General features: G+C 39.3%; 1 protein-coding gene across 8 annotated transcripts in view; it reads right to left on the reverse strand.

Annotated features, from left to right (window-relative positions):
* MAP7 (microtubule associated protein 7) overlaps positions 1–15,452 on the reverse strand; it is a 108,053-nt gene that overhangs the window by 47,001 nt on the left and 45,600 nt on the right. For all 8 annotated transcript variants that reach the window (XM_031504345.2, XM_021553158.3, XM_021553155.3 and 5 more), the window contains exon 2: positions 587–655. In XM_031504345.2, the coding sequence (XP_031360205.1) occupies positions 587–655 (69 nt within the window). The remainder of the gene's footprint in view (positions 1–586; positions 656–15,452) is intronic.

The raw sequence follows: 15,452 nt of genomic DNA on the forward strand, positions 1-15,452 counted from the left end.
AAGCAGAATTTAGATATCTAAGTTCTGTTCTGGATCTTGGTCTAAGCATGCAAGTGGAGCAGACCCATGACACCAAGGACTATACTAAACTTTTTAGCACATACATTTTCAAATGTGTAAGTGAACAGTGAACTAAATCCACACTATGTACCTGTGAGGTATGGTGCAGTAATGAGAAACATCTGCCCACAGCACAGAGCGTGTTACAGAGTATGGTATGCTTTGTGGTGAGGAAATGCCTGAACAGAGGCACATTCATATAAAGCTGCAAATCTTTTCCTACAGCACAAAATTCTTGTTCAAGCACAAATGCAAATACACTGGCTTTCTGTTGTCTTTTCTCACTTTCCAACCCTCATTCCTAAGCTATTCTAAAATATAAGTAAATTTGTCTAGTTTTGCTTCTTTGAAAACAATCACATATTCCAGCCTATCTAAACATGAATAGTCACTGATACCAGTTTTGTCTGAAACAGTAAATGAGGTACAAAAGCAACAAATGTCAGAAGTTCCCGTGACAACAGCTGTTTTCCATGCACCATTGAGGCAAACAGCCTTAAAACATGGAGCATGTGAAATGGTGTACCTGGTTTAGCTCCAGCGTTGCTTTGTCCTGAAGTGACTTTCTTATCTTGTGTTTCAGAACCTTCAGTTGCTAGAATAAGGAAGAAAAGAAGACATTAATTAATTATTTTACTTGGTAGTAGGTCACTCACCTTATTATATTCAAACTTAAATATTGCTGGATTCTCTCCAAAATCAGACTGTTCCAAGATTTCATCTTAATGTCATTTTACATAATTTTGCATAGACAAAGCCCCAAAGGCTACACAGAAAGCATTTAAGCCACAATACAAGTTCCCATTTCAAGCTGAAGAAAGAGCCACGATAAGATTTTATTTTAACAATGTGTTTTAATAAGACTTATATGAGGACTTGCAGATCCCAGGTTTCTAAAGGTATGGTACGAGATACTGGCAAAAACCTCTTTAAAAATTGCACATCCATAATGCAGGACTGAAGAGAGGCCTATTAATTACCTGAATGAAGTCTAAATGAGGAGATATTCCCATTATTTGCAACAGAATTTGATCGGGTCCTACCAGTCTAGAACAAGATCTAATTCTGGAGCTCTGAATGCCTTTTCAACAACCCTTTATAAAAAAAATAAACCCAGAAGATTCATTACTATTATTCAAATCAAAACCATATCCTTAGCTCAGCACATATCTGTAACTAAAATACCAGCCAAAAAAATTAGATGCCATGATTTTTTCATCTTACTACTCATCTTTGTATCCAGCAGTTCCACTATAGGAGTGTTGGAGTCCAGAACACACCAATCTGGGAACAGCCTAAAGGCAGACTGTGAAAATTCTAAGCCTCCCAAAAACAGCTTGAAAGTATTTGCAAGCAAGGATAAAAAGACAGTTATAAATAAAGCTTAGGGGACAAAACACTTCAACAAAAATATCACTAAAAATGAAAGTTGGGAAAAAACCTCTGATTACTCCGGATTTAAAAGTTAAACAGGCATTACTGTATTAGATCCACTTCAGAAAACATAATTAAAACAATTTTTCCTCAGAAGACTCCAAGCAATTTCTTATGCATGTCAGCTTTAACAATACACACTCAGCACTTAGACCCTCAGTGAGTTCGTTCCCATCATGGCCTCACAGACTTTGTTTCGTTACCTCCTTCCACAGGCATGTTTCAGGATTAACATAGAGGGTAAAAGGTAGCAGGAAGAACCTTTATGTTACATGTACTGAACCTTTTTTGCAGGGGGAAGGCGGGTGAGGGAAATAGAAAAATACTGTTATTGAATGTTTCATGTTTAACAATGTTTTGCCAAGAACAGTGTTCAAAAATCACATAGTCTCACAAAAAAAAAAAAAACCTGTGTGAAACCTGAAATAATTGTGAGACACTCCTTGATGCCTGTATTAAGTCTCTTGCAATCAATAGAAATAACCACTATTCAACTTAAATACCGATTCCAAATGACAGTAAGAACTGTAACACCTTAAAGGCAACCCAACACAAGATTTTAGTATTTGCCATTTTAAAAGCCTCATACAAAAGATTAGTGTGACCTATGGGTAGATGGATTGATTTTTGGCAAGATAATTTGAGAACCACTGAACTCTTGCACCACCAGGCTTGAAAGGATCTACCATCATGAAAATCCATACGTGGTGCTGGAACAAGTCCAGAGAAAGCCAAGAGAGTTGGTGCAGTGTCCAGAGCACAAGTGCTATGTGGAGCAGGGGAAGGAGATGGGGTATTTAACCTGGAGAAAGGGAGGCTCAGGGGGAATCACAGCACTCTCTATAACTGCCTGAAAGGAGCATGCTGCTTCTCACAGAACAAGAAGAAACAACATGAGGATGAAATGGCCTCAAGTTGCACAAGGGGAGTTTTAGACTGGATATTAGGAAAAAATTCTTCCCAAAAGAGTAGTCAGGCATTGGAACAGGCTGGTGGGACCACCACATCTGGAAGTGTTCAAAAACTTGGGGATGTGGCCCCCAGGGCTATGGTTTAGTGGTGAACATGGCAGCGTTAGTTTAACAGCTGGACTTAATTTTGGAGGTCTTTTCCAACCTTTACATTTCAGTGCTTCTAAACTCTTTATATCTTATCTCCCCCTCAAAGTTAAGGTACTAGCAAAATAAGCTTTTTTCCTGCATGAATCAACTATTTAGAACATTCCCAGAAAAAGTCCCACTGTAACTCAGTGTGACTACATCACAATTCCCTTCAGCCTGGCCTAGGGCATTATATAGAAGAAGAAATTGTCATAAAATAGTAAAAATACTGTTTCTAAGAGCTAGTGGATACACTGATGTTCTAATAGCATCAGCACAAATTTCTTTGCATCTTTCATACTGAGTATGTTCGTTATTTTCTTCAAGCATTGCACCATGGGATTATGCAACACTCCATTAACTTCAAAACTGTGGTTTAAATGCCAGACAGAAAATACACTTGCAAAATAGGTTAGGTACATGAAGTAGTACTTTTCCCCCCATACTTCCTTGTCTAACATTTCCTTGAAATATTGTTTGACATGGTTGGAATACACATTCATATGACCACTCATATGACAAGCGACAAAAGGAACAGATGGCACACCATGAATTTTAACGATGCTGGATATCAAATAAGAATTGGCACAAGTATTTAGTAACCAGTGTAGGTGTGCTCCCACATAAAATACCTCTTGCTCTAGGATACAAACAGATTAATCAGACAACTAAACATCTAAAATCCACACCTAAATATTGACAACTGGTTTCCATACCTAACAGATGCCAGAAAATATATCATTTAACTACCCAATATTTGCTCTGCCGTTTATCTTGAACCACTGCCTTTACATAAGGGAATAAAAGCTGCATAAAGAAGAGTTACAGATGGATAATTTTCTGTGAAGCACAGCTGTCTCTCTCAGCTCTGCCATTATTATACGGCACAGCATCAAACAGAAAGCTGTACCTCAGTTTCTCTGTGTGGAAAGAGGGGAAAAAATGGTGGGGGGAAGGCAAAAAAAGAGATATGTATTTCTACTGAATAATACACATTTGTAAATGTTGAGCTTTCAAGTAACACCAGTTGCATCACAAAATTCAGCATATATACCAGAGGCAGAGCTGAAAGAGATCCATAAGGATGACACGTTCTAGGGAAGACCTCTTCAGGCTCAGCTTTTAGCTTTGCTTTGAACCAAGACAAGTACAAAACTGGCAGACTATTGATAAAAAAACAGTTTTGTAATGGAAATGAAATCTATTTAGAAATCTCTGATCAGTTTCAATATATCTATGTGTTCCCAGACAGGTTTAATTAATACTGCTATTGATTACCAGGACGAGCACAAGCTCTAGAAGGACTGACAAGCTATTTTATAGGATATCAGCTCACCCCATGTCTCATACAGCCATTATAATTACTGTAAATTCCTAGAACAGTTAATAATCTCTGTAGTGAGTACTAGTACCAAAGTTTATTTCCTAAAATGAGAAAAAACTACTTTATGATAGCCAGAGCTACTTTGAAAGAGCTGTTCCATGATCAGCATCTGTCAGACAAAAATGCCTTCAATAACCTTACAGGCTAAGGTGTTCCTCTTGAGCTAACAAACCAGTTATCTCCAGCTTGTCCAAAGGAGGTCTGTGTGAGCAGAAGTAGGAATTGCTAGCAGTGGGAAGCAAAACAAGCACAAACAGAAAGTTTATATTAAAAATATTCAAAGTCGAAGAAAAGGGTCATAAAAGACATTAAGAAAGGAGGAAAATTGTAAGCTTTTAGTGATTTTTTACATGTCACATGAGAAATCTGGCCTGGGAGACAAGGCAACATATTCAAGGGGAAAAAATTAGTTGAGAATTAGAACCTCTGGGAGAATGTCCTGGAAAGCAGAAAGAACGTTCACCCAGACCCTGGAAAAAACATTGAATGACAAACATTGAGAGGCAAATTGCACTGGCATTTTGACAGGCTTCTTTAAAAACACAAGAGCTGTGCAGAATACAAACACTTCTTTTTCAAACTGTGGCACATCAAGAACATGTTTGCATGGTGTGAACCAGCTATTCCCAGTGAGGTGAATGGCAAACCAAAGGCCCCACAGCAAGGCTGAGGAGCTGGAAAGAAGATGCTCAAGCTCTGTTCCATGGAAGAAGGGAATCAGCCACAAGGCAGAGGCAGTTCTATTTCCAGAAGGTCTCTACTCCCAGAACAGAAGCCTCAAGAGATTAAAGGCAGTGTGAAGGGGCACTTGGGGATCAGAAGCAAGAAGTGCTGCTGAGACCTGTGTCAAGGTCAGGATGAACACAGCAGCCCCCCCCCCCCCCCCCGAGAATGGCATCCTAGCACGGGTCTGGAAAGATGAGCTGTACAAGGGCTGCACAGCTGTGGATGAAAGCACAAGCCAGGAGAGTCCCAGGCCTCCAGTGCAGGAACACCTCTGGGTACAGGGTGCTCTGAGCACCAAGGGGGAAAGATCATCCTCCAGTTTCCTGCGCTATTTCTACAAGTGAGAAAAGTTACTGAGAAGCAGCCATGAGAAAAAAGAAACAACTAAATCAGAGGAGGAGGGATTACAGGGAAAAAAGAAGAAAATCTAGCTATTCTGTACCTGCCACTTGTCATCTAATCCCCCTGGTATGACTGAACAGCTACTTTTTTTAGCTGTCAGAGTGTGCCGTGGGTGTGTGAGATAGGGAAGGCTTCAGAAATGACAGCTGGAACAAACTCATACCTCAGTAAAAAAGTGCTTCCAATACATAGCAGAGGAAATTCAGCATTAAACTGGGAAATTTAAAACAGAGCTAACTGGGAACTAATATATTCTTTATCCTTAGCACCTAATCCTGCTACCTCCAACTACTTCCTTATGAATACTGCTCAAAAAAAAAATCTGAATAAACCCCCCACTCTTAAATTCACTTGCTTATTTTATATAGCATGTCACACCTGACATGCACAATGTAAAAACTGTATAGTTTGAATTACCCAGAACTAAGCAGAGAACAGAGTATTCAAAGTTTGTATAAGTAATAATAAAGAATTGGTGTTAGTCTAGGAAGTTTTGTCTAGACACTGGGAACAGTGGCGAGCTAGCAGGTCAATCAAGTCAGAGGAATTGCTGTGCGAGGTAGTGTGTTGACATAGGTCAGAGCTGACAGAATTTATTAGAATTTATTATTTATTAATTCAGAAACACATTAAGACCAAAATCCGGAGTACCTGGCTCAAAATAAGCATCTTAGCATTCAGCAACTGGCTGTTCTGTTCTAAGGCAATAACACTGAAATTTAAGACAAAATAGTCTCTTCAATGGCAAAACTAGGTTGTTTATCCTACAAGCAAATTCCTGTGAGCCATGATCCATGGGCTGAATACATGGGAAAGCAGAGTTCAACATAAATTAAAACTTTTCCACTACTTGTGACTTTTGCCTCTTACATCCATTGTTTATGAAACTGAGACATGAAAAAGCTACTCTTCGTATTTACAATAAAAATATTTTTTGTGAGTCTTAAGAATTTCACATTCTTTGTGTTATCAATAGCGTCTATATTTATTTAGATAAACAATATTCTAAGTAACATTTTAGTGGAATTTATTGTTTTAGAGTTAAGTAATGTGCTCATTCCATACTTGCACCCCATGCTTATTTCTTATTTGCATTTTAAAATTATAAGCTTGGGAACAAAGAACAGCAATCTTTCCAGAGATAAATAGGTCTCAAAGCTCTATGGCTGGCCAAAAGTTACCAAGATGCATGCAGTACAGCTGACAGATAAAAAGGTACAAAAACCAAGAATCTGGATATTTAATATTGAAATCTTTTAGAGTAAGTCAGGACAAAATTGTGAACTGCTCTCTTCTTTAGATTTGTTGGAGAGGATAAACTGTAAAGAATCCCATTTAAAAACTCACTTGCTAGATGCTAGTTTTCAAGATCCGCTTGTCAATACTGACGCTGAAATTGCCCCTTAAGCAGAGAGTGGGGTGAGTATTTGGGGTGAGTGGAAACCTGTTTCAGCACAGCTGGAGACAATATTTTCCAGTGCTTCTGCACTGTACTGAACATTGGACAGACCAAATTTCTTATGCTGCTGCTTCTACCATGTGTGTCCGAGCTGAACACTAAGTCAATGCTTACCCCTTGCTGTCACAGCATAAGCACACTGGAGCCCTAATCTTGTTCAGGGCCTGTTACACTTTTCATAAGATTATTATAAAACAGTGTCTTGAGTGAACCAAAATTGCACTGCCACCAGCACTGGCTTTGCTTCTGTAAACTCCTATGGACACAAACATAACCATTACCAAAGTCAAGCCCTTCAAAACAAGAAAAGGGAAAAATTCTCACATTAAATTAACACATGCTACAATGTGACCCTGCTGAGAGGCTTGCAAATGGATTAGAGACCCAAATGCAACAGTTGGTACACAAAACCAAAACACCTCTCTCATCACCAAAATCCATTTGTAAAACAGTACAGAAGAGCTGTAAGACATTTACTCTGACACTTAAACCGTGCAGGAGCCCAGAAACTAAGCACTGGCATTTTATCAGTATAAAATATCTCCTACTTTTCTCCCCTTCTGTACAGGAAGTAATAAATGGTGCCTTGTGTGTTGCTGCTGGCCGCCAAAGCGCAAGCAGCCTGACAGCAGTCAGCTCCTATCCACAGACCATTTTGAAGCAACCTTCATCCTTTACAGCCTGGCTGCAGAGCCCTTCCTGTGCAGCAGATATGCTGTCCTGGTAGTTGGCAGATGCTCCCTGAGCAGCAGCCAAGGACGGGAACAAAAGGGCATGCTGAGAAACCTTTGCTAACACTTACTATGGACAAGGAACCTCCTGGTGCTTCTAGGAAGGTTCAGTGACCAGTTCAGGAGACAGGCTCAGAGCAGCACTAGAGGTGAGCTCAGATCCAACAGTTTGTTTAGAGCAACAGGATGGGAAACAAGGGAATTATCTCTGGAGATTGGAGGAATGTAGGACTTAGCAATTGGTTGCAGGAGGGACAAGGAGAGTGCAGCATCAACATGCCTTTTGTGAAAGTCGGCTCACAAGAGATGTAAGCTTTCTAGGCAATGGGGAAACCAAGTCACTGATGGTGCACTGACTGCCCTTGTTTCAGGTTAATCCTTTGGGGAAGGGCATACAAATAGGAATAGAACTGAAGCATCAGCTCAGAAACTTTCCACATGTATTGTCCATATTCTATTCCACCCAAAAACCCCTAAGCCCTCTTGAATGCACTGAACAGCAGGTTCAAAAGAAAGATTTCTCTAACAGATGTACAATTTCAGAAGAAAAATAGAAACACATCAGAAACAACTCTTTTGGGCTTCTTAATTTAAATTTTTCAAAAAACTCTTGGCAAGATGGGTAGGGCTATACCATCAAGCCAAAATATTTTTGTAACAAATTTTTGTTCTAATTAACAGCACTCATCTTGAAAATTATTTCAAGAGGTTTTCAAGGTTTTGCCAACTACTATAGCAGCAAGGAAGAAAGAACTGCAGGAATTCTGTAGAAGTCTTGGATCTAATGAACTCCAGTGTCTTAAAACTAAAATCTAGATTTCTGTTTTGAAGCAATAGAGACATGTACCTAATTTTGGTTAGATGTCAATACTCAGATTCTCTTGTTAAGGGAAGTAGGTTGAAGAGATTTCTAAAGGAACTAAGGTGAAGCAAGAATACTTTCAGACTATAGACCAGTTTGCTATTTTTAACGGAGGTAATACAAGTCTTCACAACTCCAGATAAAAACTTTTTGAAATTTCCATCATTAGCAAATGGAAAATGCCTGTTTTTCTACAGTCTAAACAGCAATACTTACAAAGTACATTTGCAAGTTGGAGGTTGAGTCAGAAAAGCGACAGAGTACCTGTGTTTCATTTCTATTCACTGAAACATGAAAGCAAAGTTCATGCCTTATTTAAACATGTCTATTAATTAAGTTTATATTATTTTCAACTCTTAAAAGCTCAGTGATTTAGTACATATTTTTGTACTTCCAACAGTGCGAAACTTACCAGTCTGGTTTGCAAATATAAATAAATTATATGACACCAAGCTGCAGTGACTGTCCCAGTTCTTTTTGCTCTGGCACTTATCATAGAAGTCTACCATCAGTGTTTCCTGAATAGTATATAAGTTGCCACTGTTTTCATCATATAGACTAGAGAGACAAATACAGCTATTTAGTGCTCAACTGTAAAACATTAAAGCCAGAAGCATAAATAAATTTATTTAGAAACAATGCACAGACATAAATCTGGATGATGCAACTGGCTATAGGGAAAGGGTCAGCTTTCTTTTTTTTTTTTTTTTTAAAGATTAAACTTGTATAACTGCTCCACTGGGAGATGCATATTTATAAAAGATTACTTTTGGCTGACTATGTCTGCTTTAAAAAGCACTGTATCCTAAAATATGAAATAATGTAGAAAATACCATACCAAATGCCATTGTATGGAGAGTTATAATCTCTTAAGGATGATAAAAGGAACACAGTGTCTCTAACAGCATTTTTTAAAAAGCTGACACTTATACCCTCTGGATAATGATATTTCATTATCTCACTGCAATATAAAACAAGGATATAACATGAAAGGATCCCTGGAAAAAAGATTTTCTGCTGAAAAGCCTGTGCTATGAAGCCAGTTCTGCAGTTGACCAGAATGCTAGCAAGCTCACCCAAACACAGATGAGGCATGTGAATGGAAGCTTTTTAATTACACATCACCAAAATGAAAGCTGAAATGCCACTGCCTGCGGGCATGCAGGACAACCTCAGTTCCAGACAGCCAGCAATTTGTGCTGTGCAGCCTGTCTTAGGGCATGAGTTTTCTGAACACCAAAAGCAGGCAATGTGCAAGATGCAGTGATTTATTTCTGAGACTGTTACACAAGGGCAAACACCTTCAGCCAAGGTATAAGAGTACCAGATGCTTCTCCTCAGATTTCTCACTGGTGCAGGCAGCATTTGCTACCAGGATGTCAGAGAGATTCCCATACGCAGGATCAGTGTCAGTGTATTGCTGCAGTAGCTGTACATGGAAGGTCACCTCAGAGATTATGAAATGAAGCACCTGTACAATTTCTAGATGAAAAACTCTTCTGGACTTCAACCAGAGATCATTCTCCAAACTATGAGGTAATTCCTGTGAGTAATTCCAAGTCACAAGGAAGCTTACACCTACTGCTGAGAAATGGAGAATTAGGAACAGACCAGCCTGCTTTCTATATCACACTGATTCCAAGGTAAGATTGCTTGAACTGCAGAAAGCAACTTAAGTGTCCCATTATTTGATATCCTCACTGAGAGGGCACAGAGATCAAAGCATATGGCAGCCTGTGAGTGTTAGTGAGATAGCAACTGCAGTAAAGTGAGCGTGGGCATGGAGAAGGGGAAAATGGATACTTTGCTGTACATTGCTCTACTGAGCAATTTGATCAGAGATATAGTAATTTTTAAAAACAATGCAGTCTTTTTGGTCTCAAAGACAAGAGGACATAATCACTTCTCCCCACAGAAGTATAATAAAATGAAACATTCTTTTGACCATATTTTAAATTTAAATGAATATGCTGCAAAATGAACAATATCTACTGATTAATTTAGGATACTCCTGCCAACAGAGAGCTTTTCAGACAACACAGGGCTTTCTTCTTGCCACCCCATTGACATATAAAGTCACCTCATCCCTGCTGAACTCAGTGCATATCCACGCTTTCCTCCGTGCTTTCAACTCTTCTGACTTAGCTCCATGTGCACTGAAGTTCATAGTTACCATCCCAGTGACTTCATAGAGTAGGTCCATAATAGGGGTTTCTTCTGCCACCACAGAATCACAGGATGAATCATAGAATGGTTTGGGTTGGAAGGGACCTTAAAGATCTCATCTAGTTCCAACCCATCTACTATGAACAGAAACACCGTCCACTAGAGATCAGGCTGCTCAAAGCCCCATCCAACCTGGCCTTGGACACTTCTAAGAATGGGGCATCTACAACTTCCTGGGCCACCTGTTCCAGTGCTTTACATCCTCATGGTGAAGAATTCCTTCATTCATGGGAGCATACTGACCATTCAAAAGCAAGGCACTACTCTTTTTCACAGTAATTGCGCAGTCAATTAGTTCCTATCTACAGCAACCATTTCTGTTGCCCTGTGGGGACATCCCCACTCACGCACAGCATTTTCAGGTGCAGTCTCAGTGTGTCCTGTGTAAGAACAGATGTGTTATCTTCACCGACATCCGAATGCTGCACCTTGCTCTTGCCAGGTGAGGTTTAGACCAAGGAAACCAATGAGGTTTTAAAACTGCTTTTTTCCACAGGGAGAAAATTGAGATTTTTGCTTTAATAATTTCTCTCTTCTGCATGTGCAGCTGCAGGCACACTCCAAAACTAGGGCACTTTAGCATTTTACACACACACACATGAGCAGCTGCAAGAGGCATAAAACACTTAACAAATGAAGTGATATGAAGTTTTTAAGCATAAGAAAGTTCAAAAATAGAACTATTCTCCTTCAAAGCCTTCTTTGGTTACTCTGCACTGCCACCTTACACAACTAAACATGTGAGACTACAACACAACTCTCCCACTGCATTACTTTTAGAATACATTTAACATCTCCCTGACCTTCTGGGTATCTCCAAACACTTTCTTTCTACAGAGCTTCAGCCAACAGTACAGCAGCTCTCACTGGATTCGAGGTTACTAGCCTGCCACACAAATGACAATTCCCTCACTACTCACACCCATTAAAAGACATCTACAATAAAGGCTCAAGAGAAATCCATTATCCAAGATTTCCCCTCCTCTGCTTTCAGTTACTTTAAACTCAGAATCACTGTATCTGCTGAACTAAGTGAAGTGCTGGCCTTCATCCCATAATTGGTTTCAAGCGTCTTCAGTTACATCCTTTTGCGTCTAGGAAGAATCTTCTTCCTAGGGGTTGCTAGAGTAACTTTGTTCAATTACCTCATTTGGGAGAGAATAAATCGACACTCATCACAATAAGAGAAACAGGTCAATTTCAACCCAGCCTATTGATTTAGTGGCTATTTTCCTCTTACAGTCAGCCATAATAGAAGTCCATTTGCACAAACAGACAAGTAGTTTTAGACAGAAAGTGTTTCATGCCCATTGTGGTTTAGATTCACAGGACAACTCCCAAGAAACTGCTCTGCACAAGCCCTGACAACTGCCTTTGGTGAGATCTTATCAAATCTTTCACCAGAGAATGAGTAAAAATAAAGATGCTCAAAACACAAGAAGAGAGGATGGCAGGGGAAAATAAGTATTATTTAATGCTAACAGTCTAAGGCACTTAGTACTCCATGCAAAGGAACATGGGGTAGAATTTGCTATAACTGGCTATAGAAGCTGCAGAGTTTTCTGAAAAATGCAGCTTCTAAATAAAATAATGAAGTAGCACAACCTTTTCTACTAAGAAAACGTTCATTGCCACATGGGTTTCATCTCCTGACTTGGCACCCTGAACTGAATGTGGGAGAGCCATGTCAACACCAGAGTCTGCCACAGGAGCTTGACTTGGCTGAAAAGCCAAGTTAAGCATTACACTGGGACAGCTACAATGGTCCTGGTACATAATTATCTTCACACAACAACACTTCAGGCCACTTAGATTTATGCCTGGCACATTTACTGGGATTTCTCTTCCAGACAGATACATTCTACACTACTTACAAGTTAGTGGGATCAATACAAGTAACACAGGTAATCATTTCACTGCTGCAGCTTTTTTTTCTTGGGCAAAGCGCCCTGCAGCTCATATTTTACGGAGATGTTCAGTCCTCCTTCCAGCCTCAGGAAAATAAAACATGAATAATGCCTCCAAATTGCTACAGCAACAACCACTTCTCAACTTAAGACAGCAGGAAGATTCACAGAAGCTAGGCTTTGTTTATACAGCCTACTCTGTACAGACAATCATTTCCGTAACAGTTAGAACTACAAAGGCTCCGTGCTGTTATTTAGCAGTTGAGCTCCTGGGTGCACACGTTCAAACCATTACTCTAATTCAGAGTACTCTTGCCTGAGGAAAACAGGCAGTTTTCTGGTAGCTTGCCTCTGCCTTGCTGGAAGGGATGCTGTAACTACTTAAAGCAAGTGCAACATTCCATTTGCTGCTTCTTCTCCTGTTCCTTTTATATAAAAGATCTATGCTATGACTGCAAGCCAAATAAAATGAGTATTTAGTGTGGCGCAAAATGCATGTACACAGAAACAGTGAAGCAAAAAGGAATGTTTCCTACCAGTGCTGAGTAGGGAACAGAGTTGAAACACTGACTTAAGAATATATATTTCTGTTCCATGACTTATCCTTAATCACTTCAATCACTGTCAAAAACAAAAGTTGTGCCAGGCCTACACTATAATATTTAAGAAGGCAGCAGACAAATATAGTTATAGCAGCCAAGAGCTCAACAAGATTCTCAAGACACCACTTTCTGGAAAACTTGTGTTTCAAAGTAAACATCATAGGAAACTGGAAAATTTATTTTCAATTCAGGGAGCCATTCTTTACTGCTGTCCAGCTGTCGGGAAATAGGACTTCCTGAGCAGCTACGTACTGCTTGGCAGAAAGACAGCAGATTCTAATTGCTAATTACAACACTCCACGTCCAGAACTGAGTATGCAAAAACAATCTTAATGCCTGAGCTCTACGGATTTGGAAGAATTATAATAAATGAATATGTGTTTAGAAAGGCAAAGGTATATATTTCAATTGGAAGGTATTGCATGAAATCTTTAAATAACACCAACAGTTACTCTTTAAAAGTCTTTATCATGAATACATCAAATGGTAACTAGAGCTCTTTGGCCTCTGTGTTTTAAGAATAATTCACCACCAAAACCAAAGTATATTTTTTACACAGGTTCTCTCTCGGATCTGAGGCTGAGTGTTACATCACTAAAAAGTACATCTTGTCTTTATAAGCTGCCACCCCACACAAACCCACAGCCTGCAGAAGTCTTTTAAAAAATCAAAACTTGTTTCTCTATAGGATTTCCATGGGTAGCTGATTTCTCTTAGAAACAGACCACTCTATTGGCAGCACAAACATTTGTCCTAAGTCCAGTACTACAACAGCTCTTCATATCTCATGAATGCATAAAACTTTGCAAGTCTGTCAAGGTTCTCCTTTAGTTCCTTAAGCATTGGTGTCATTGCTTTTCAAGCAATTGCTTGTTAGCTCTCTTGGTGATTGCATTGCTGAACTGCCATAATTTGCAGTTCTTAGGCCTTTGGGGACATAAATTTCATTTTTTGCCCCTCTACAATCTTCAGAGAAACTTTTTATCTCTGATTGATTTGCTTTTATTTTAAGCATGTTCCACAATTTCAAAACCACTCTGAAAGGATTCAGCCATATTCAGGTTATAACAACCACTGAAAATTAGGTCTTCTGAAGAAAAACCACATGGGTGGTTGCTATTGAAAATAAATCAAACCAAGCATTTCTCAGTCTGTTTTTTTTAACAGAAGAAAGAAAAATCTTTCCTTACCCCTTTCCACTGCTTTTAGTTCAATATATATATATAGGTAGTTTGTATATCCCACAAATCAAATAGGGTGTTTAAAAAAGTACTACTGTCATTGTATTTCATGCCTTAGTTACTTGGAGAAAATCCACCATGGTGCTGTTTGGATTATGTTTAAGAGACAAAACACAGAATAAGTGTGAAAGTTGTTGCCTTGCTTTTCTGCTGTAAGTTTTAATTGGTTTATAATGATGACATGACAGAATATCCAATGCAAAACATCTGATTAAGCACAGCAACATGCTCTAATCAAAACAAATCTATTTAACACCGAGTTTTAAGAATAGAAACCAAACCCAGATATTATTTCAAACTAAAACCCTCCAGTGTTCAGTATTTTGCTCTCATTCTTAATACAAAGAATACAAATCTTTGCTTTTGGACTGTTTCTAGTAACTCAACTACAAACTCTCAGAAGATACTTGAAGTTTCCATTAAGCTGTATCATCACAACCTCAGGTACACAGGGCTACTGAGATAAAAGCCTGACTTCCTTCACAGTTATTTAGCCTTACTAAAGAGAGGGCTATTAATTTCCAATAACACAATCACATACTTAATTATTTGATAGTATGTCACGTATAAGTTGTATTACACAAGTTGCAGGGTCAACTTTCACACTGAAATTTCCTAGCTTTTCAGTTCTTGAACTTGAAACCTTAAAAGTTAACCAAAAGCTTGCATAATGCACTGACATATATCAGTCCCCAAAATTTAAGAACATTTAAGCATTAAAAATAGGTAACTTTCCATACCAGCAAGATTCCACTAGATGCCCTCCTGTTCCTCTTATCCTATGGAATGAACAACATCTTTGGCCCCTTTCCTCACCTTACATCCCCCCTCCATGCCTTCTCAACCTCCTTCTCTTGTTCCTGAAGCTGCTACACTGCAATTCTCTTCTCTTGCCATTCTCCTTTTTATGGGCAGAGAGAATTGCTCAGATTGTTCTAATCCAAACACCTCCTCATGCCCACTACTCCCCTAGAGGTGTCACATCACTTTTCCTGCAAACCTAAGCAGCAAGCATCTGGGCAGCATGGGAGAAAAACAAGCCTCTACACTTCTAGCTGGTGCACCTGGGTGCCAAAGCTGCCTGCAGAGACTGGGCCTTTTTTCCCCTAGCTGCTTCCCCTCAGACCCCAGAGCTCCAGGGAGGACCATACTGAACTCATTCCATGGGGATCGTGAATAATTGGAACACTGATTAGCCCAAAGCATTTGAGAGGAAAGGCTGCAGCCTCAGTTCAGTAAAGCCCTGGACAAAAATCTAACACACAAATGCTGAATGCATCCCTGACAGGCATGGGCTGTGACTTTTTATGTTGCTAAT

This window comes from Lonchura striata, chromosome 3 (genome assembly GCF_046129695.1).
Source record: "Lonchura striata isolate bLonStr1 chromosome 3, bLonStr1.mat, whole genome shotgun sequence".
Taxonomy (NCBI): domain Eukaryota; kingdom Metazoa; phylum Chordata; class Aves; order Passeriformes; family Estrildidae; genus Lonchura; species Lonchura striata.